Here is a 24418-nt window from a genome sequence, read left to right as displayed (position 1 = left end):
CGCTGCCTGCCTGAGAACAGCCCGTTCCCTATGCTGCTGGGCACACCCTCCACGTGAGCCGCTACGGGCCACTTCTCTGTGTTCCTGGTTCCCTGTACGTGGGCCACTGCGTGGTGTAGGAGAGGGCTCCTCTCACGTGTGTGCCTTGCTCTGCCTCCTGTTACGGGGTGTTGTCATCCAGTCTGCAAGTAGCGGGCCTCAATACATCAGGGGCGCTGCCAGTCCGTATCTCCTCATGCTTGTGTTGCGGGCCTTGGACCGTTGGGGCCGCTGCTATGAGGAGGTGCGCCGACGTGCTCTCGCTGTCCGACGACAACCCTCCTAGCATGCCGGGCTCAGGGTCTGCGACCTCGTTGCCATTGTCTAGCTCTGCCAAGGCCCACCGCAATAACTGCTCCGCAGATAATGAAGGAGGCGGACATGAGAATATGAAACACGTCTTCCTTTATTAAAACATAGGCCGAACTGCCTATCCCCTGGTTCCCCCTCCCTAGCCCAACGTCACGTCCTTGCCCTTGAGGCCGCAACGGCGGACCTCCCACTAAATGATGTGGAGGGGCTGGATTACTGGTCAGGGTGCTACGGCACTTCCTGACAACCACTCCTTCAATTAGAACACTCTCTTTTCCACCAACTGCCAAACCCCTTAAACTCCGTTCAACCTCGGAAAATGAAATATTGTATCCTTTACCACTTGCACTGGACTGTGCCCACAAAGCATGGTGCCACCCTGAACAGCTAGACAGTCGAGGCGAAAGCCACCATTACAGCAAAACTACCTTACACATGAAAATGAGATGACCTGCTGATGGGGGGCCCCAACCCAGGAAATCCTTCAACCAATGGACCTCAATCGCCCAGTACCTACACCATAGACAGCGGCCAAGGCGACACAATCCCCCAGCACTACCCAAACCATTATTGAACACACAGGATGAAATATGGATGCCCCGCATGGGAGATTGCTGGGGACACGGCCCCGCCTATGAACCCAATAGATCCACTCACAGCCTTGTGCGACGATAACAAGCCACCGGCCCCTAGAAAACATTGAAACACCTGCCGGCCACCTCGCCTCTAGATCATGCCCAACGTGAATAGCCAGCCCCGCCAGGCGGCCTCCGATCCTCGCTTTACCAAACAACAGCGAAAGAAATCTTGTATGCCTTCTCTCCAGGTGCAGCGCCCGTACCTCTACTTTTGTTCCTTTCTCCCCTCGCCTTCTTGCTCTGCTTCTGCGGTGGCCAATCAGGCACACGCACTGCTTGTTGTTCCGCAGCTGCTAACGGCAACGGTCCAGAGCCTCCTGCTCGTCACCCATGCTCGTCACCCCTGCTGCACGGGGTGTTTAGTTTTTTTGGAGGAAGGTCGCAAAAATCTTGCCTATAATGTCCAGTAGGGCAATCGGGCGATAGTTTGAGGGATCGTCCCGATTGCCCTTTTTGTGGATATGAACCACAATAGCCAAAGACCAGGAAACAGGTATTTTCATTGCACTTGCAATTTTCTCAAAGAGCAGCGCTATAAATTGCGACCATGGTTCTTTATTTGTTTTTAGAATGGAATTTGTCAATCCATCTGGACCTGCAGCTCTGGAGTTGTTTAACTTTTGAATGTCTTCCGAGGACTCCATAACATTCCAAGGTACATGGTCCAGCAATTTTGCAGTTTGACCTGCGTCTGGGGGTTTGTCAAATACAGCAGTAACATGTTCCTCCCATGCTCTGAAAGTAAGGTTGTTCATTAGCATACTACTTTGATTTAATGAGCCTTTGTTTAGAATCCACCAGATCTGTTTAGACTTATGTTTTAGAATTAAGCGTAGAATCTCTTCACCTCGTTCCTGGTCTTGAATTGTGGAAAACGACTTTAACCAATTGCTATATTTCTGCCTCCTTTTCTTTATAGCCAATGCTGTATTCTCATTCGGGGCTTTTTTTAAACGTCGGATGTCTTGATGAAGGGTTCTTTTTGCTTCTTTCACCAAAATGCTGAATACGTGTTTGTTTGCACAACCAATGATTTTATTTCCACATGATTCGTACGGTGCATAGTCTATCTCCGAACTTGGGAGGCTGTCAGTCTAAAACGGAAGCTCTTTTAGCACATTAATTTGTTGATCATTTATCCTTAGTCTATTTGCTCCTTGATTGATTTGAAGGACCTGGGGGCTTGTTAGTGACATGGTCTCACTATACAGCCTCCATGTTAGTTTTAAGACTTTATGATTGCTTTTAGAAGTTTTCTAGATCGATAGATCATCAAATTTGCAAAGAAGATTTTTTGAAGACCAAAAATAGTCTATCGTCGAAGAGGAGTTGTTGCGGTGCCATGTTGGTCTAGCAGGAATGTCTCCTCTGGCATTTCCATTTAACATGGTACAGTCTCTTATTTTTAATTCAGCTAACCACTTTCGCCCTCTACCTGATGTCTGAGAGTTTTTTGAGGGAGAGCAGCTCGTAGCAAGGTCTTTGTTTTCGAAGAGGAAAACATTTTCAAGTCCAAGTATTTGTTCATCCATTTGTCGATGATTGAGGTGACAGATGACAAGTATTTCATAGTTGAGATCATTGCCGGGTTCCAATAGGTATTTATTAATAACAAGTAGTCACTTTCCTTGTTGCTCTGGTGAAACAATTGCAAAACTGTCACTTGTACGAATAAATTCGGATTTTCAGTTGCAATTATTTTCCACTTGTTACTGATTTTTATCATAGTTATTAGACCAGAATATGGTCTCCCTTTGAGATTTTTACCGGCACGATTAAGTAAAGTTACGTAGCCATCGCTGGACGGGGTTTCCCGCAGCCACGTTTCTTGTAGACATATCCCAAAATGATTGGCAAGTGTAAATGGTAATTCATTGAATAGATGGGAGAAACCTCTAGTGTTCCAAGAAAAGAGCGAACAGCTAACTTCTCCAGAGGTACTCGCCAGCTACTGAGTGTTTAGTTGTCTAGTTGGATTAGTCTCAGAGCCGAATCTTTTATCATGTGTGTTCTGTGTTATTTTCTGCACAGGAGTCCAGGTGGGACTCCTGGCAGTGCAGCTCTTCCTCTTTTTGGTTTGGTGAACAGACTCTTGGGATAGCCTTATGGCACCCATGGGTGGGGGGACAGCCCTGTACCCCTAGTGTATTTTTTTGGGCAGCTCCATGCTGAATTTGACAGGTGCTCTGAGTATCCTCCATTTTTGGATACCCAGTCCCTGCCATTGGAACAGTTGATTCCTGATAAGAAAAAAAACAAGATGCCCCCCTTGGTCTCTTGCTTTCTATTGCCTCTTACCTTGTTTTCCCAAAATCATGGGAAGCCCTGATTCTGTCCCTTCCCCCTGACTGGCTGTTGGGTGGAAGTTCCATGTATGGTATTGTGGGGAAGTCCAGGCCAGACTGGCTGGAGCCTTCCCAGTGACTGTATGTTGTGGGTACACCCTTGGGGCGGGACCTGGGTGAATTGAGAGTGATTCAGAATGGGGCAGTAAGAGTGGTAAAGGGTTTAGGTAAAAGGGACCATGTCTCTGAGGCTCGTAGGAGCCTGCATTGGCTACCGATTGCAGCAAGAGCCCTGTTTAGGCTCCTTCGTATTACTCACAAATGCATTATGGGTCAAATGCCTTTGTATTTGAAGGAGGTAATTGTGCTAAAAGACGTGAGGACTTTAAGATCTGATCATACCAATATTCTTAGAGTCCCTCGGAGTAAATCTAATAAAGCAAGAATGGGCTCGTTTCAAGTAGCGGCTCCCATCACATGGAATGCCTTGTCGCCCACCCTTCGATCAATGGCATCAACAGAACATTTCAAGAAACTGTTGAAGACATTGCTCTTTGTTTAAAATGTGGGTTCTTATGTGACCTCTTCTTATCTATTGTCTGTTTTTGTTTCTGTTTGTGAGTTTGCGCCCATCAGCCTACGGGTACCAGGTGCGCGTTACAAATGGTTTAACATAACATAACATAACAGTGTGACCAATATGCATTTCATGTTATGGGTGTCTGGTTTCTGGTATGTGACACAAAGACTGAGACAGCCCTGCCCGAAACTGGTTTGAATGCATTGGGGAGTGCTGAATGGCTGGGTGCTTGTCCCAATCCACATTCTTTGTTGTGAGTGTCTGGATGGAGAAGAATGGCCTGCATGCACCGTGCCCCTGATTGGCTGCCTACCTGCCTGAATGCCCTTCTGAATGATTGGTTGTCTGAGTGGGACTCATCAGATTGAACGAGAGTCCAAACAGTATATCTGGGGACCTATCACTGATGGAAATTGTTCAGTAGCTGAAGTCAAAACTTGATGCTTATTCTCGAAGCCGAGCCAGATGAAGAAGGTTACTGCTGTTTCCCTTCGACGCAATCTGAAAGCTGCAGTGTCTTCAAGGAACTGGTCCAAGAGACGACCTGGCTAGGAGACCTCTTCGGAGCTACGAGGGGCCATTGTGCACCAGCTAAGCTTCACCAAGGCTCCCTGGAAATCAGCCTTCGGAAAACTGTCGACCGGAGACGGGGACCACTGAAGAAACTGAAGAGAAGCGCCCGGACATTCCATCCACCATCATCGACCAGGGTTCGGAGGATTGCCATAACTGCTGGAGGCCCGTCGAAGCTGTGTTGCCCAGAAGCAGGGACAGCTTGACGCTGTGTCGCCGACGACCGGAGCCGCAACGGTCCATTGCCTAAGAACACTTTGAATCAAGGGCTCCCATGCTCATCACCATCGACCACTTTGTCCCGCCGGAGAAAGTCAAGGTTGCCAGTGAATCGAGGAGAATCCGCTGGTGGGTTTCCCGCCACCCGAAGACCACAAAGACGCCAACGACCCTACGCCCTTGCTGGGCCTACATTCTTCATTGACTCTCTGTGGCAACAAACTATCGTCGACGAGATGCTCTGCACGCCTCATCTTCGCAGGACGTCCACGACTGATCGTCGACGAGCACCACCAGGACCGAAGCTGCTGCCTCAATGCCATTGTTCACCTTTTCTTTGAGGGATCTCAATGATCCGTGGCTCCTGCCTTAAAGGTAGTTCACTCAAGAAGGATCCGTCAACGACCTGACGTCGAACTCTGCTAAACCAGGTACATTGGGGTAGTAGAACATTTATAGACGGGAATAAGACTCTGCTAAACAATATATGGACTGTTTAATATCTTATTTACAGGTTGCCCAGCAGGTGGGAGCCTCACATAGAACTATGCATAGGTAAATGGGGCCAGTATTCTGCCGATTGTCTAACCAACTTGTTTTCCTCCTCAAGTCTATTGTTGTTTCCCTTTATGATTGATTTGCATGCCATTTTGAACATGTCTAAAGTGGGGCATTTAATGCATTTTAATGGAATCAAAGAAGTAATTGTGGTACCACATAGAGACTGTATATATTTATAATTTTAGAATTGCCTGAGCACAAAGTGTGTTATTTTATATGTGCACAATCAAAGCATTATTTATATAAAGAACTGTGTTTTCACTAACATAGTGTGTGGACATTCCTTTGTGGGTGCTTGGGGACTACACTGCACTTAAGAACCAGCCTGCATCACCTCCTGAGAAGCTAGGCCTTGATTGCTCGTCCACAGCTTCCGAATAGAGAACGTTGGTCGGGGTGCTCTGTGCTTCTACTCTGCCATATAGGAAGCAGGAGTACAGATACCCCCCTCCAGTCTTTACATACCCCTTTTGAGGACATCACGTTTGATTGGCAGTCCCTCCATGGCATAACCATGATAGGCTGATCTTCTATCTTTAATGAATTTCACTATTTCGGATGGAAACAATCTGCCTCCTCATAGTTCTATATTTTGGACTACAAATACCGTCACTCCTAGCCAGTACAGTCAAAGGTGGGGATCAAGGGAATCGTAGTCCAAAACATCTGGAGAAGTGCAGATGGCAGGCCCCTTTTGTACCCTTTTGTTAACTGTCTATGGTCTTCTTAGTTTTGGCTCATCGGTGGCGTTACCTAGTGAACCTAAAATATCACTGTGTGGGGAAGGCACAACAAGATTTTGTGTGGCTTGAGGGCTGATTGCCTTTGGCCCCTGCATAGCGCTTTAGATTCTTAATTCATTTTAGCTCCTAGAGGGCCATAATTAGTTGCGGCACAGTGGTGGCTCTTTAGCTACATAATGAAATAAGATTTCTATGCCGTGCTTTGGTGCTCCGCAATGGTTTTTATCTCAGAGTGGGCACTTTAGAACTACAATTAATGTTGCATCGTGGCTGGGTGTGTGGCACCACAATTTGGCTCATGGATAGTGATTAAGCTTCACAAATGGTTTTGGTTGATAGGTGGTGCTTTTTTTTTTTTTTTTTTGTTTATTAACCTGTTAGGGTTTTTTACAAAACTGTGTTGTGGCAAACTTTGTTTGTGCTACTTTTCAAAGTTGGAAGTTGACCCAGGACTCACGACACCACTCTCGAATTTCCTTGAAGGTCTCTTACTGAGGTTGCAGGCGATGAGCCAATGTCGCTAGCTTTTACCAGAGCTACTTCGAGAAATTTAGCTGCCGCTCTGGACCATCTAGTGGAGTCGCCTGCAATTAGACGGAACCATATTGTCTCTTCGTCGAGTGTAAAAGGGCGCGTGATGAGTGGTGTCAAATAAGCCCTTCTTTCCTGCGCCAGTCCAACACATGAAGTGAGTAAATGACGAACAGATTCTATTTGGTCGACTAGGCCGCAGACCCGGCAATAAGAAGAATTAGCCAGCGCTCTTTTGGCCAAAATTTCTCTCGTGTAAAGCAAATTCAGGCGGGCCCGCAGGAGAATTTTTCTCAACTTTTTTTCGGGAAATTTCTCACAATATTTCAACGGGACCTTTGGGCGATTGTAAGTGGGTGGCAAGTCTTTTAGGAATTTGTACGTTAGGATTTTTTCATTAGTACGTATCCAGTCTTGTTCTAGAAGTTTTTGCTTTACACGCCCAGGATTTGAGATGAGGAGGTCGTCCGTACAATGGACTTCTTCTAGTTTTTTTTCAATTTTTTTTGCCCAGTTAGTGAGTTGTGTGCACTTCCCGTTTTTCAGTTCATTTTCTAATATCTGAAAAATCGGCAAAGAGTCAGAGGTCCGTATTTTCCTATAAAGTAGAGTCGCACCACATAGGAAGGCTGCATAATTTTGTGTCATACGTGGCCATTAATGCCATCTACTCAGGTTCCATAGTTTTCCCACAAAGAAGGTGTCTTAGCACCACTTTTAGTTTCGTCTGTGCGGTGGTCTTTTAGCATCTGGGTGCCCAATAGCATTTTAATATCTGTGGAATGTGGCATGCAACAGACAGTGCACACTTCAAATCCCACGGGAGGCGGGTGATGCGGCGCGCCGCAAGATACTACACTCCTACGCCTTTCAGCTCACCTTTCTGGTCACGCTGCCTGCGGCATGGGAGGGTTACATGGTCGTAGGAGTTCCCTTTAACAAGCCAAAACTGTTCGTTTTGCCACTGCTTGAATAACTATGCATTAGGCGATGTATTATGGCCGGCTCTTTTATCCTCCACAGACGAAGTACCTGTGTTGGCCGTATCAGGCCGCCTGACAAAGTAAAACCAGCTGATACCTGCGTTTGATTTTGTTTGCAAATTTGTACATTATTTTACTACTGGTCCCCAACTATTGTGCAAAAATCCCAGAGAATTTTGGTTTGATTAGGACAATTATCACAAGCTAGTGCACGGCAAAGATGTCCTCTCTATATTTTTATGGACAATAAATTTAATTTCTTTGGGAATTAAATCCCTCCCTGGTCTTCCTTTGCCTTTTGGTAAGTATGTCTCTGCCTCTTTGTGAAATATTGTGTATAATTTGCCTTCAGCCTCGCCCACCATTTTCTCTGCAGCTCCGGTTGAAGCCTCGTCGCTGGCGTTGTAGCCCACAAATCATACACTTGTCCCGGTTCAGTCTTTCTACTACCTTGTCTAATCCCCAGCCAATGAATTTCTGGTTTGGGTTCATAAAGGGATGAAAAAAATGTCAGCTCTAGAAAACATCAGAGACCTAAATTACCCCCAGAAGATAGCGGGCATATGCCGAGACCTAAAAAGATGGGACAATCTAAATCTATCACTCATCGGGCGCATTAACGCCCTGAAGATGAACTCGTTCCCCAAGCTCACGTATGTCGCCATGATGATCCCTACCAGCCCTACATCAGCATCCATGAAAGGCCTTGATAAAGAAATCTCTAAATTCATATGGAAGGGGAAGAAAGCCAGAATGTGCTTATCAGTTCTGCGAGCCTCTAAGGCAAACGGAGGCCTGGCGGCACCCTCGCTCACGGCTGATCAGCAAGCGGCACAGCTGTGTTCAATCAAACGCTGGCTAAATGCAGCCGGCAATTCCAGCTGGAGAGCAATGGAAATAGCCCTGATGCAACCTCTCAACCCTATTGAGATCATGGCCACTCCCCCAGACATGCTCCCGAGTAATATTAAGAAACATCCCATACTAAGGCCAACATTAGCCCAATGGCACAAGCTCAGATCAGCGCAAGGGATCCAAACGCAGCACGCCCTGCCCTGGGCAAGCATCAGGGCAATATAGCACTTTGCCACGAAACAGAAAATACACTGATATCAGGATCACCTCTGGGCCCACACAAGAATCACGGACATATGCGAAGGGGGGACACTGCAGGCGTTTCAAGACATGCACACAATACTTGGCCTGAACGAAGGCGACTGGTTAACATACCATTCAATCTGAACCACTATACAACGACACGGGGCCAAACTCCACAAACCCATAGTTCCAGCACCCTGCGAGACCAAGATGGGGCAACACATCGGAACCTTCCGACACCTATGCACATTCTACCTAATGACAGCCTCGCAGAATCTGGATCGTATCCACACGGATCTGGTCAGAGGATCTAGGTACCCATATCGAAGATGCAGATCTCAGGGAATGCTTCGCAGACATACCGCTAGTCTCGATAAACCAGATGAACAGGGAGGTCCAATACAAAATATACAGAGGCTGTATCGCAGCCCCACCACACTACACCGGATGGGTTAACTCACACAGACGAATGTTGGTGGGAATGTGGAGCCACAGGCACCTTCGGACACATATTTTGACACTGCCCTAGGATCACCCCATACTGGAGGGAAGTTCTAAACAGCTTAATGACATTGCAGGGGCCACAGTTGCAATTACACCTGAAGTGTTGCTCCTTGGAGCAGAGGCCAATGATCTACATGAAGAGGGTCTCACACGAAAAATTATAAACATAACTCTGTTCACAGCATGCAAGCTCCTTATCACTCATTGGAAAGCAAAAACTCCCCCGCCTCCGACAGCACGAAACGCACTTTTAGCCAAAACCTGCAGAATGGAAACAGCGGCCCTCATGCGACACCAGTCTCACAACCCCACGAGAGCTCTGAAATTCAGAGAATTAAAAGGACCATACACCTAGACGAGGAAGGACGAAGGAGGGTAACACCAGCAACAGGGGAAGGCATGGGCCAATGAAGGAAACACACGCTAGCAGTATGAACACTAACACTTAGCGGCCCCACACCACAACAAGGACAATTCGCCTAACAGCACCACATGGAAGCAACTCGGTTTGGGGGGGAGGGGAGTTAGTTGTTGGGGAAAATAGTTAACGAGGCTGTAGAGATGGAGCATGATGAGATCAACCCAGAGGGAGGGTGGATGGAGGGGGCCTCAGAAAGGACAATGTGCAAAAAATTGAAGGACTCCTCCGAACCCGAACTAGAAATGTGTATTATGTTCTCTTCTCATAACCATGCATGCACCAGTATTTTGATTTCAATCGACTGTTATTCTGTCTAACAAATGCTGATAAAAAGATGTTTTTAAAAAAAATGTCAGCTCATATAACACCCCTCTCCCACCCCAGTACCTTAATCACATTGTTTCAAAGTTCAACAGAGACACAAATGTCTTCACAGTGTGGATTTTGGAGCAGAGCATGTTCATGCGATGTCTGTTTTCCTTCTGGTGCAATTGACCATCAAAAAAAGGGGTGTTTATAATGTGTTGACATGGCGACGGGCTTGCTCCTTATAGGGTCCAAGAGTAAATGGAAAGATGGGAAGTATGGGGCCTTAGTAATGATTAAAAAAACAAACAGATTAAGCTAAAGCGGTAGCCCAGAAGCCCTCGGCCCGCTCTATAGCCAGAAGGATGTCAAGACGGGATTTGCGCCGGGAAATCTCAAATCGAGAACTGGATGGAGATGCAATGTACTGAGAACCCATTCCATGGTGTGTCGGAATCAGAAAAAGCTTGATTGGGTGTAATGTATATATTGTCTTGCAGGTGGATTGGGAGTACCGCTCGAGCCACCTTGGATGGCCAGAGAATTGGCTAGCTTGTGTCCCCGCTGCAACTAAAAACATCCTGTCTATCCTTTATCAGAATAGCAATCTGCTATTCCTGGGGAAAAGGGCAAAGTCTTATTTTTTTGCTAATTCCTTTCTTAAGACGAATTGGCTGTGGTGTTTTGGGAATTCTTAACTTTCAAGGGGGCTCTTCCCGAATTTGCATCTTCACCTCCCATACCCTCCACCCCTCTCATGTTCAACTTTCTTTTTCTCTCATTTTCCTTTTATACTTTTTTCCAATTATCTTTCCCTGACACTTAAGAGGTCATCAGAAAACCAGTCACCAAACATTTTTTGTAACTTTTCTCTGTAATGGGTTCATCAAATTTGCCACTGGAAGGCAAGTATCCACCCTTCATTCAACCCAATCAAAAGCCTTTTTGCATCTTGGCCCATCAAGATTTGTTCATTAATACAGATAATCCATTATTTGTGAGACGGCATACTTTCAAGATCCATCTGCTGGTGCTGCACGGCTTTGGAGCTGTGCGAGAATCCTTTGTCATCCGTGGGAGAGTAGTCATCGGGCGGCCAGCGCAGCTCTCCGCTTTCCACGTCCTCCGACTCAGTGGGATCCACCACAATTGAGGGAAGTCGCTTGGACAACTTGGGGTACTTCTCCCGAGCATCTGGAAAACCCTAAAAAGAAAAGGCGTCCTGTCACTACAAACTCGGTCATAGCAACTTGTTACATTTGTGTTATTATCCATACAAATATAAGGAATATTTATAGGGCACACCGTTATCTCAAGGGCTTTAGACATTCAGATTATAAGTGTTATAAAAGCAGGATAAACACAATATTCATAAAACAATATTTTATTAATTGTATTCTTATTTTGGGAAATCGCAATTGTAGTATTATGTTACTATCATGAATAAGTGATATTATAACTGGTCTGTTATTTCACTGCTCTACTCAAGTTGTGACTTCTCAACTGTCCGATTCTAATATTATCGTCTTGTCGTAAGGTCCATGAACGCTGGCTGACCGGAAGTGAGATCCGGGGAGACGCGTCAACCCTCTCAGGCAAACCCTCCACTCCAAAGTGTTAGCTATGTTAACTCACTGCAAACCGCACATTTTAAAGGCAAAAGACAGTCCTTTCAACACTATAACAACTTTGTAACTTAAAAGTGCCTATTGATGGCCCCAAAAGGACAATACCCATTATCATGTTTGTACTATATAAAATTTAATGTACCATCATGAAGTACATTTTAAAAATGGTATAAGCGGTATTAAAGTTCTCAAACTTTATAAAGCTCTTGACCTGCACCCTCACACACTTAAACACGCAGAACACCCCCCGCGATTTACAATATCTTTGGTTTATATAATTAGGGTGCATTATTCTGTATACTACCCCACAAATTATACTCAATCATTTGCAATACTTTCAGCTTTGCAAATCAGAGACAAGATTCTGTTCTTTTGCTCTCAAATCCATTGATATTATCTAATTAGGAGTACGTCAACCTTTTTTCCAGACCCAAGTTCCCCGGCGGCGGCGGCGGCATGACATTGATGGAAGCTAATCTCTGCCAAGATGAGAACAACGGCGTTCCTGGGAGGGACACCAAATGTTAAATCCCCAGTGTAGGAACGACATTTTCTCTAACCCCCTTTCCCGGCCAAACAGGAAATGTCAAATAGCCCGCCTGTGTCAATACAATTCAAATTCATAATCGGGCCTACATGGAAGGAACAGAATCATAATGCCAAAAAAAAAGTCTTGCGCACCTTTGTAACCGAGTGAACGGCACAGGCTCACTCCACACAGCCTGCCCTCACCTCACATATAATACAAACGCTATTGCACAACACCTCTGCCATAAGAATAAAGCTACTTTTAACAAGAAAAGTTAAAACTGTAGCTTTCTCTCTATCTCCTTAAACCCCCACCCCTTTAGTTCATAGCATTCCTCCGCTGCACCCATACACACTCCATATAGACACAGGTGTCTAGCGGGGCCTTGGCCACTCTCGCATAACTTTCATGGCCGAAATGCACACAAGTATAATAGCACCTCTCAAACTCTCCCAAATGTTTGGACTGTGTTCCCTCCGAGAGCATTCAACCAAAAGCACATTGAAACCATCGTTATGGCGAAAAGGCACTATAACAAAAAACTAAATGAATGAATGCGTGGGGGTTTAATGGCAGCAGGATCAAATGAACTGAAAGGCCAAGTTCGGCCCAAACTGTGCAGCACGATACATGCTAAAATGTGACGGGCAAACAAAAAGCCCAGCAGCTCCTTTTCAAATTGCAAAACACGAAACCCTGTGTCCTTTTGTACAGCAGAGAGGCCATGGACATGTGGGCCTTCTGCGGATTGAAGACCACAATATTATGCTGTTTTACATTGACAGTAAAGAGTACAAAATGGGCCGTGCAAAGTGAAGGACAAAGAACTAAAATCAGAAGCCTACCTTTTCACTATGGTACAAAAAGAATGAAAGGCATTTTTCACAGCAAAGAATGGCATTGAAAAATAAAGATATTTGCGGCTTGCAAGGAAAGGAACAGTGTGCCAGTGAAGCTCCCCGGCCTAAACCTTTTAAAGGTATATTAATTATAACGTGAAGTGGAACATTGGCACTTTTGAAGCTAAGAACAATATCCACGTGGGAAAACAAACCTCCATGGCCTGAGTCCAGTGAATGCGCATATGAGGCTATACATATGAATGTTGATGGCATGATGCGAGATATTAAAAAGGCCTCACATGAAGAGTAAATGTGACAGATTGGAAAGCAAGTGTTTCTATTGTTCAGAGCACAGAAGGCTTGTGTGAGTGTAAAGGCTTTTCCCCTTAAAGTTAAAAACAGTGGCCTTCCCCCATCATATGCAGGCTCCCCATCTGAAAGACCCTCGCTTTGAAGTGTCAGGGCCAGAGAGGAAGCTGTATTCATGCGTGACAGAGGAATGTATTATTGTGGCTGGGTCTACAGAAAGTCCGCCATTAATGAGTTGAACTCTGCAGAAACCCAACATTCAAGAACCTATGACTATACAAGAATGTTAAGTGATTTATACCAAGAAAGCAGATGCGTATGACTCAGGGTGAGTGTAGAAAGTGAAACATTTACATTGAAGATCAGATTCTGTTGATTTTCTCAGGAACCGTAAATCTTAAAAGGATAACCTGCATATCGTTAAACAGCTAAATAATAGGCCTTTCTATTTATTCAACTCTTATAAAGATTTGACCTTGAGAACAAAAGTTATAACCTTAAATGTGGTAGTAACTCCCCAGAAAATGTCTAAAAGCCGAGATTCGGGGAGATGATAGTTCAATAAATTAGATATCTGATTAGAAAATTGTATGTTGAGAACTTTTATAATTTCCGAGTTATCCACAAAAATCTGTCGTTCGCACATGCAACTTCATATAAACACCAGATACATCTTATTAAGTCCGCAGGGGGAGTAGATATGTATTAGGTTTATTTAGAAATTAGAGAAATTTGGCATGTAGAGACTTGTTGAGTGCAAAAATTAAAATGTGTAAAAAGTAAATGCAAGTGGGTGGACTGATCCCCTCCCAAATTTGGCCTAGGTAAACTGAATGGCCAATCAGAACAGAGGGCCCAGCCCTGCAGAACGGGGTGCAGAATAGTTGACAAATTAAAAGAAATAGCCAATAAGCTGGCATATGATCCTTTTGACATTTTTGTGGGTGTGATTATGGGTTTATGAGGTGCCTGGGAAATGAAGGGAGTGCCGCCTGAAATCATCTGGGTGGAAAGACTGATGGAGATTTAAGAGTGCACTAAAGACTGCCTGACACTACCTGGGTTGGAACTGCTCATGAGATTGCCGAATGAAACTAGGGAAACAGAGGCAGATGCTGGGATCTCTGCAAGGAGAGCTCAATAGAGGCATGGATGCTGGTGGCTATACCTGACTGAAGGGCCTAACCAGATCCCTGTGTTCCTCAAGAGAGGGTCCCGAATGCTGATGTCTTTCCTGAGCACCAAACCCAGAAATCCAATGTGAGTCATTGTCCAACAGGACCAAGTCCGTTGGGGCTCTCTTTGAGTTAATATCCTCCCCTTAATTGGTGGGTGGGGGGCAAACTGAGTAGACCCTTAGCATAATGTAATTAACTCCCGTATAGTCACTGAACGCGAGCGGAGTTTGGATGAGTTTGAAACCTCTGCCCTTTCTCCTAGAGCTAATTCAAGTTGTAGACCTATAAATAATTGAGTAATTCCTACCTCTAGTTCCCATCCCCCAAAACTGCCTCAAGGGAAGGGCTGTCCTTGTCTAAAAACGATTCACCATTCCTCAGACCTGGCCTTAAAGCAGAGGGGTGATACATGTACACTGGATGCCAGGATTGTTGGAGCTGGGGTAGAGAAGTGTCTTGCTAAATGAAATGAAGCGAAGTCCCTAATTGAAATATACACTCTCTCCTTAGGGTGGGAAAGTGACCCTAATAGAAGAGATCATTTGTATTGCTTCCGGGTGAAGGAAAAGGTTCCATGTGTGATGAATGTGCAGTTTTTCCATGTTTGTTTAGCTTTCACATTGCTAGTTTCACATGTGCGCAGGGAGATTATAAGTGAAGTGCGCTGCGTGGGCGAAAGCGGTTTGCACAAATAAACAATGGCGCTGTGATTTACATCCTACTTCACAAAAGGATTGCCAGCTTCATGATTGTATAATGTTCCAAGGTATGATCGGTTATTTATAATGCACTTAATACCAAAGAGGTTTATAAGCGCGTACCTCGGGATTCAAACCTGTGTTGCTCTGCTTCGCCTTGCTTCCAAGACGAGCGCGTTGCCACTGAGATATACTACCCATGCCTTGTATGGTTTCATTTTGACATTCAGGGGGTTTTGTGGGACAGGTGGGTTGAACCGTTTGTTTGGCCAGTGTTCCGTGTACATGACACCCCAAAAGTGAAATTCCAAAAAGTGAGTTATTATATTGAAGTTTTGTTTTGTGCCGCAGAGAAGGTGGCTCGTGTAATCAATTGGTGAAAATATTCATTGCACATCTTATTCAATAGATATATATTCGGTCTGGACCCCGGCCTGGTTTTTGACATATTGGTGGCACAGGGGGATGGATCTACCTGGCTTTATATGAGTCATAGAAAGGGCAAGACTGAATAAGACAAAGGATAAATTTATATGGATTGTCACCAAGTTGTATTTTTTAATTATTTTCTTTTATGCTAAAATAAAGCGGTTAATCCAGTCGTGGACTCCTTTCTCTCTGTGCCTAGAAAGAGATGGCACTCGAGCAACACCTCCCTGGTGACGTCCAATAAGGCATAAAGGCATGTCTGGCGTTGCCGTTGATACACTTGTTCAGAGGATAATTGCCTAGAGAACGAGTGTTATCGGGTTGTACCCTGCAGTAAAGGAGGGTGCGGCGGGCGGAAGGGTGTTTTTTTCCCCGCAGTGCCAATCCAGGCTTTGGCAAAACTGTCCTGCAGGAAAACATCATAGACCCCCTTCAATACTTCAGTACAAGCATGAAACATAACATGGGCCACAGACCTGAAGAATGCAGACAACAAAGAAAGCATGAACAGTATCCTGGTGACCAAAGATCCCAGCCGGACACCTTCCTGCCACTCGTGCATGAATACTCACCAGAGGCACGCTCACAGCGCCACGATCAGAACCATTTTGTCCTATATGGCTCACCAACTACTGGCACATAGGACACATCTCTGCCAAAAGCGTTTAGTCCGGGAATGCTCTCCTGCCGATAGATTCTGCTCGCTCACACAAGGTTTTACGTGCCTTCTACTGCCAGAACGGCATGCCTTAGTCTGACGCAGCAAGAACAGAGCACCACAAGTGGGGCACATCTCTGGCCTTCATGCACAACGTCTAACATAATCCATGGGGAACCTTCTTTCGCACTGTCAGGCTCCATCCTGAAACAAACCAAAAGCTCTAGAAGGCCATGCCTTGGGTATCCAAATACCAATCAGTATCATAATCGCTGCCTATAATATTACATTATAATGAACTCATCACTCAATTTCAGGTGCAAGTCTTGCTGAAGGTCAGCTCCATTGGTATGTAACAGGAAAGACTGGCTTTTGGCTTAGAAATATCAGCTGAGGAAGTGGACATAGTCTTCTTTTTCCTTTTTTGGTTACCATCTTCAGAATTTGTTTAACCCAAAGTTATCCATTCAGTAGAGTTTCTGAGAAACCTCTTTTTTGGGACCGGCTGGCACAGAGCGTGTGTGGCAAAACGGCCAGATAAACAGGAGGCATGTCGAAACGTGGTGGCGCGACCAGCAAGGGTAGGGTCACCAGAGACGCGGGAGGCTTAGGAGGGCATGCAGGTGTTTCAATAAGCTGGAGCGCAGCTGTCAAAGCTTCCAGCTTCCAGGCACTGTTGCAGTAAGGAAGTGGGAAGGGCTGATTCTGACAATGCTACACTCTGACGGTGTGACAGAGTTGTCATTCTTTGCTCGAGCGCTTCCCAGGAGTCAGCAGGGTTGTAGGGTTCATCTCCAACAATAAGCCCCTGGTCTCCAGTGTTCTTGCCTGTGATGGTCTTATCGGCAGGTCCTCCCATCTTCTCCATGGGTCGGAATGCAAGTTTGGAATACTGATAGCAAGGTAGGATGGGTGAAGGCCCTTAGTCTAATCATAACACTGAGTCAAGGGCGCTAATCTCCGAACCTATGAGCATACTAGTTGAGGCCTAAACAACTTGCTTCTCAATCGTCAGTGACCGTTCAGAGCCGTAGGAAAGAGACCACCGGACAGGCTCAAGTTGCAGACACCCATGCAAAGCAGATGGGAGAACCCAGAGAAACCCTTGTCAAAGGGGGTGTTAAGCCCACTCTCCTGCTACTTTAAAGGTTCCAACAGAGACCAGTCGCTAGATGTATGCTTCTGTTTTCAAGCCACTTGCAATGCTGTGGTGTTAGGTGCATGCCTCTAAAATACGTTACAGCTGCTGGCAACGTTACGTTATTGAATGTGTGCTATGAGGAATCTGAGGGTGTCCTTACTTCTTTCCTCAATATATCCTCCTGCCAGGGGGCCAGGGAAAGGCCGTCGCTATCGGATCCTCACCCTGGGGGTGGCTATGAGAGGGAGGATCGCCTGGGTGGAGGAGACTTGGGGAGTGGGGATGAGGCATCCTTGCGTGAGACACGGTATTCCCCATTTCCCCTTTCTAACCTTGGATCCACAAAGGAACCTGACTGTCCCATCTTGATTGTTCGCCTGATTGTGTTTTTGTCACACCGAGATGCCTGTGGGCTATTCAGCATGCTATAAGTGAATACATATAAATAAACAAACGAGTCTAATATCCCCCGGGCCTTTGTGGGTAATTACCAGTCCCTTCCCTATTCGTACAGAAAATCAGTTTGCAGTCAACGCCAGTCAAGTACTGGGACGAGGAAGAGACCACCTAGAACCATACATCCTTTCTTTATTGATTCTTACACACATAAACACCACTCTGGTACTGGGACAAGGAGGAGGGATGCCAAGCACCACAATCATTGTTTAATTAAAGAACATTGCCTGCACCTGAAACCAAGGGTGTGGTATAAATGGCCCGCTCAGTTGAGGCCAAAGAGACCGACACGGAAACCGGCAAGGAGACTGACAGTGGAACGCCTGCTGGAGAAGCTGGAGGTGAGGCCAGAGAGACACGTGCCCGAGGTGCCTAGGAGCTGCAGAGTCGTTGCAGTGGAAGCCGAGTGTGGCTGGAGCATTCGAGAGTTCTCTGGTAGCAGAGCTGGTCTGGATACCTCCCGAAGTCAGAGAGACTCCCTCTCCATATGGCTGAGGTGGTGGAGACCCCGGAGAAGAGGCATGCTGCGCCAGGAGCAGCGCGAGGCTGTTTGGAGAATGTGAATGGCCGTCGAGTCGAAATCAGACAAGTTACTGAATGCTTTTAAGAATAACGATGAAACGCAACTGTTAAAGAAACCGAGTGAAAGGTTTGATGAATACCGAACTGTGAAAGGAAAGCTAACCTGGCTCCGAAAGAATTTCCAGGGTGAACTGTGAATATCGAACTGTGAAGGAGATGAGAGGAAGGCTAACCTGGAGCCGGGCAAAATCCCAGGGTGAATTAAATGAAAGTGTGCGTTTAACCAAGCTGTTACAAGGCCAGGAGAGGGCCAGAGAAAACTGTTGAATTCTACTAAGTGATTAATGTGGCTGAAATGCCCCTTTTTGAATATTGATCTGATTGAAAGCCGTTTTGTACAATTCCCTGATAAAAAGGAACTGTGTATCGGCAGGCGCCCTGAGAATACAAAGAACTGTGTATCGGCAAGCGCCCTGAGAATACAAAGAACAGTGTATCGGCAAGTGCCCTGAGAATACAAAGAACTGTGTATCAGCAAGCTCCCCGAGAATACAAAGAACTGTGTATCGGCAAGCGCCCTGAGAATACAAAGAACTGTGTATCAGCAAGTGCCCTGAGAATACAAGGAACTGTGTATCGGCAAGCGCCCTGAGAATACAAAGAACTGTGTATCAGCAAGCTCCCCGAGAATACAAAGAACTGTGTATCGGCAAGCGCCCTGAGAATACAAAGAACTGTGTATCAGCAAGCGCCCCGAGAATACAAGGAACTGTGTATCGGCAAGCGCCCTGAGAATACAAAGAACTGTGTATCGGCAAGCGCCCTGAGAATACAAAGAACAGTGTATCGGCAAGCGCCCTGAGAATACAAAGAACTGTGTATCAGCAAGCGCCCTGAGAATACAAAGAACAGTGTATCGGCAAGCGCCCTGAGAATACAAGGAACTGTGTATCGGCAAGCGCCCTGAGAATACAAAGAACTGTGTATCGGCAAGCGCCCTGAGAATACAAAGAACAGTGTATCGGCAAGCGCCCTGAGAATACAAAGAACTGTGTATCAGCAAGCGCCCCGAGAATACAAGGAACTGTGTATCGGCAAGCGCCCTGAGAATACAAAGAACTGTGTATCAGCAAGCGCCCTGAGAATACAAAGAACTGTGTGATTTGAAGCCGAAATAGTGGCAATGCGTCTATGAAGAAGAAGCCAATAAGGTGTGTCGGTTGAACCTGTAATGGGTCGACCGTGCGGTCCGACTACTGGGCCTAGACCGAGTGCACCCACCTAAGGAAAAGCCACTTAAGTCCTCAGCAAGCTTCTGATTGAGTGAAGCAGAATTTATGTGTTTTGAAATCAAGGAACTGAACGTTATAAATTGATGCAAGGCAACCAAGCCCGAGGAGCTGGAAGTATCTCAAATAATTGTGTTGTTTTGAATAATGAGACTTCAAAGCCCGGGGAAGGGAACCCCTCTTTTTGGTAAAGTGAACGACCTTGAACCTTGGTGAAAGGAAAACCCCTTTTCAAACCAGGAGCTGGAAGAAGCGCTGACCTTTTATTTAAACACTTCTTATATTGAGGGGAACAATACCAAAATGTTGCCCTGAAAAGATATACCCTTTCATTACCGCGCCTTTGCGCAGTAATAAAATGCTGACCCCCCCACTACACCGACTAATGGGAGTGGGGGATTAAAAAAAAGGGGCTGGGTCTTGGGTGTCAGCGCTCTACCCTATGTGTTTATCAGAGAAGTCTTTTAAAGTGATTGATTCAGATATGGATCAGTTTGCAATTAAATGTGGTAAGCAACAAAATGTCATCTTTCAGAGGTATTGTTCCATTTGCACAGTTTGTACAGCCGGCACGTGTTTCGACCCCCTCTGGGCCGTCCTCAAGGCTGTTGATGTAGACGCATAGGAGCATTCAGCAAACCAAACCCAGTAACATATGTGTGATGTCACATGATAAACAGAAGCCACAGTGCATGGCAAAAGCGCACACGACTTACATCCAGAAGTAAATAGTGCATAAAAGGAAAACACAAAGCATACATGTTACATATCCAGTGGCAATTGCCACATAGACAGGTATTGCAGAAGCGGGTTAGAACAATACAGAAACATAGGTCATATTATTAAAGGTTCTGTAATTCATTTCAAAGGCAAGTCAGTGATTTGCCCAGAGTCACAGAAAATGGAATAGGTGTGATAAGAGGGCAACATCAGCTAGGATAAGAGAGGCGGGGGATACGTACCTTGCTTGCAAAGCACACGCAACATTCTCACAAAAGTAGAATAAAAAATAGTGAGTTAAAAGTCAAGTACGTTATAATGGCTAATTGTATGTCTTTCGATTGACCAGAGGCTGATAGAACGATGAGTGCTAATATAATATAATAAAAAGAGTGTATTGCTAGTTTACTTTCTATTGAATCACATTTTTCGACTAGTTTCACTAGAACATTTTCAAGTGCTTGAAATAACTCTTCTGAGTTCATGCTAATAAAACTTGTCTCATCTAAGATCTCTATTTTGCTAACATTAATTTTCTTTTCCTGAGGGTTTTCCAGTTGTCTCTCTAATGATTTATTGTTAATAGCCAAACGTGTTTGACCAATAACAATTAGCCCGGAGCTTGGGTCAATTTCAAACCGTTCACCAGGATTTAGAAATTCAATGTTTTCGCTATCAGTATCTTCAATTGTGAACTCAGCTTGAGTTTCAGTATTAATATTCTCAAATATACTTAGCTTAGCTGGGGAAGTACTATTCATCTCTAAATTAGAAGAAGTGGGATTTATCACTTGTGCCAGTAGTTTGCTGCTAATACATGGAAAGGCCATGGTTAGTTCGCCCATGATTTCTAATGTGCGGCAATTAGATTATGGAAATGCTTTGCTGTTAGGAGCTCCAAAGGAAGAGATCGAGAAATGCCAGGTTATGGAAAATAGTGCAGTGCGCATTATTGAAAAGATAAAAAACAGAGAGCATATAACAGAAGGAAGAAAGTCACTTCACCGGCTGAGAATAGAGGAAAGAATTGCCTTTAAGTCAATGACAATTGTGCATAGATGTCTAAATGGCTCAGCTCCTACGTATCTGAAGAACCAATTCTCCAGATGCATTCCTTCTAGACACCTTAGATCAAAAGATCAAGGTTGGTTAAATGTATGCCGTTTCAATCTAGCAACTGGTATGGGGAGATCTTTCCCTCTGCATGCAGCGCAAGGCTGGAACAAGTTACCACCAACTCTACAGTTGGAAGAAAACTGCCAGCCTTTCAGGAGTCACCTAAAAACATACCTGGTTAAATGAACCACAGGGTTGGATTCAGCAAACAACCAGAATAGTATACTAGAGATCAGGCAATGCCACTCATGGGTTGTCTTTGTTTCATGTTTTACACGCCCTGATGCCTGAAGGCTTACGGCACGCTATAAGCACATAAATAAATAAATAAATAAATAAATAAATAAATAAAGTGTTAGGTGTATGCATCTAAAAGATGTCAAGCATCTGGCAAAGCTACGTTATTGGATGTGTACCTGTAAAACACGTTCAAGCCACTGGCAAAGCTAAGGTGTAAGATGTATACTTGTAAAACCCATGCCAGCTGCTGGCAAGGCTGAGGTGTTAGATGCGTGCCTCTAAAACACATTCCAGCTGCCGGCAAGGCTGAGGTGTTAGATGTGTGCCTCTAAAACACATTCCAGCTGCTGGCAAGGCTGAGGTGTTAGATGCGTGCCTCTAAAACACATTCCAGCTGCTGGCAAGGCTGAGGTGTAAGATGTATACTTGTAAAACCCATGCCAGCTGCTGGCAAGGCTGAGGTGTTAGATCCGTGCCTCTAAAACACATTCCAGCTGCCGGCAAGGCTGAGGTGTTAGATGCGTGCCTCTAAAACACATTCCAGCTGCTGGCAAGGCTGAGGTGTAAGATGTATACTTGTAAAACCCATGCCAGCTGCTGGCAAGGCTGAGGTGTTAGATGCGTGCCTCTAAAACACATTCCAGCTGCCGGCAAGGCTGAGGTGTTAGATGCGTGCCTCTAAAACACATTCCAGCTGCTGGCAAGGCTGAGGTGTAAGATGTATACTTGTAAAACACATTCCAGCTGCCGGCAAGGCTGAGGTGTTAGATGCGTGCCTCTAAAACACATTCCAGCTGCTGGCAAGGCTGAGGTGTTAGATGCGTGCCTCTTAAACACATTCCAGCTGCTGGCAAGGCTGAGGTGTTAGATGCGTGCCTCTAAAACACATTCCAGCTGCTGGCAAGGCTGGGGTGTTAGATGCGTGCCTCTTAAACCCATTTCAGCTGCTGGCAAGGCTGAGGTGTTAGATGCGTGCCTCTAAAACACATTCCAGCTGCCGGCAAGGCTGAGGTGTTAGATGCGTGCCTCTAAAACACATTCCAGCTGCCGGCAAGGCTGAGGTGTTAGATGCGTGCCTCTAAAACACATTCCAGCTGCTGGCAAGGCTGAGGTGTAAGATGTATACTTGTAAAACCCATGCCAGCTGCTGGCAAGGCTGAGGTGTTAGATGCGTGCCTCTAAAACACATTCCAGGTGCCGGCAAGGCTGAGGTGTTAGATGCGTGCCTCTAAAACACATTCCAGCTGCTGGCAAGGCTGAGGTGTAAGATGTATACTTGTAAAACACATTCCAGCTGCCGGCAAGGCTGAGGTGTTAGATGCGTGCCTCTAAAACACATTCCAGCTGCTGGCAAGGCTGAGGTGTTAGATGCGTGCCTCTTAAACACATTCCAGCTGCTGGCAAGGCTGAGGTGTTAGATGCGTGCCTCTAAAACACATTCCAGCTGCTGGCAAGGCTGGGGTGTTAGATGCATGCCTCTTAAACCCATTTCAGCTGCTGGCAAGGCTGAGGTGTTAGATGCGTGCCTCTAAAACACATTCCAGCTGCCGGCAAGGCTGAGGTGTTAGATGCGTGCCTCTAAAACACATTCCAGCTGCTGGCAAGGCTGAGGTGTAAGATGTATACTTGTAAAACACATTCCAGCTGCTGGCAAGGCTGGGGTGTTAGATGCGTGCCTCTTAAACCCATTTCAGCTGCTGGCAAGGCTGAGGTGTTAGATGCGTGCCTCTAAAACACATTCCATCTGCTGGCAAGCCTGAGGTGTTAGATGCGTGCCTCTTAAACACATTCCAGCTGCTGGCAAGGCTGAGGTGTTAGATGCGTGCCTCTAAAACACATTCCAGCTGCCGGCAAGGCTGAGGTGTTAGATGCGTGCCTCTAAAACACATTCCATCTGCCGGCAAGGCTGAGGTGTTAGATGCGTGCCTCTTAAACACATTCCAGCTGCCGGCAAGGCTGAGGTGTTAGATGCGTGCCTCTAAAACACATTCCAGCTGCCGGCAAGGCTGAGGTGTTAGATGCGTGCCTCTAAAACACATTCCAGCTGCTGGAGGCTGAGGTGTTAGATGCGTGACTCTTAAACACATTCCAGCTGCTGGCCAGGCTGAGGTGTTAGATGCATGCCTCTTAAACACATTCCAGCTGCTGGCAAGGCTGAGGTGTAAGATGTATACTTGTAAAACACATTCCAGCTGCCGGCAAGGCTGAGGTGTTAGATGCGTGCCTCTAAAACACATTCCATCTGCTGGCAAGGCTGAGGTGTTAGATGCATGCCTCTTAAACACATTCCAGCTGCTGGCAAGGCTGAGGTGTTAGATGCGTGCCTCTTAAACACATTCCAGCTGCTGGCAAGGCTGAGGTGTTAGATGCGTGCCTCTAAAACACATTCCAGCTGCCGGCAAGGCTGAGGTGTTAGATGCGTGCCTCTAAAACACATTCCAGCTGCCGGCAAGGCTGAGGTGTTAGATGCGTGCCTCTAAAACACATTCCATCTGCCTTTCAAGGCTGAGGTGTTAGATGCGTGCCTCTTAAACACATTCGCAAGGCTGAGGTGTTCGATGCATGCCTCTAAAACACATTCCAGCTGCTGGCAAGACTGGGGTGTTAGATGCGTGCCTCTTAAACACTTTCCATCTGCTGGTAAGGCTGAGGTGTTAGATGCATGCCTCTAAAACACATTCCAGCTGCTGGCAAGGCTGAGGTGTTAGTTGTGTGCCTTGAAAACACATTCCATCTGCTGGCAAGACTGAGGTGTTAGATGCATGCCTCTAAAACACATTCCAGCTGCTGGCAAGGCTGAGGTGTTAGATGCGTGCCTCTAAAACACATTCCAGCTGCTGGCAAGGCTGGGGTGTTAGATGCATGCCTCT

The 24418-nt window shown here is 45.9% G+C and overlaps 1 protein-coding gene across 2 annotated transcripts in view; it reads right to left on the bottom strand.

The window, feature by feature from the left end:
- The window catches only part of LBHD2 (LBH domain containing 2), a 204997-nt gene that overhangs the window by 32891 nt on the left and 147688 nt on the right, over window positions 1–24418 (bottom strand). For both annotated transcript variants that reach the window (XM_069638114.1, XM_069638113.1), the window contains exon 3: window positions 10805–10997. In XM_069638114.1, coding sequence (XP_069494215.1) covers window positions 10805–10997 — 193 coding nt within the window. The remainder of the gene's footprint in view (window positions 1–10804; window positions 10998–24418) is intronic.

The sequence above is a fragment of the Ambystoma mexicanum genome, chromosome 14 (genome assembly GCF_040938575.1).
Source record: "Ambystoma mexicanum isolate Mex_15411 chromosome 14, UKY_AmexF1_1, whole genome shotgun sequence".
Lineage (NCBI taxonomy): Eukaryota > Metazoa > Chordata > Amphibia > Caudata > Ambystomatidae > Ambystoma > Ambystoma mexicanum.
Note: the sequence above shows the minus strand (reverse complement) of the source record. Positions and strands in the feature narration are given on the sequence as shown.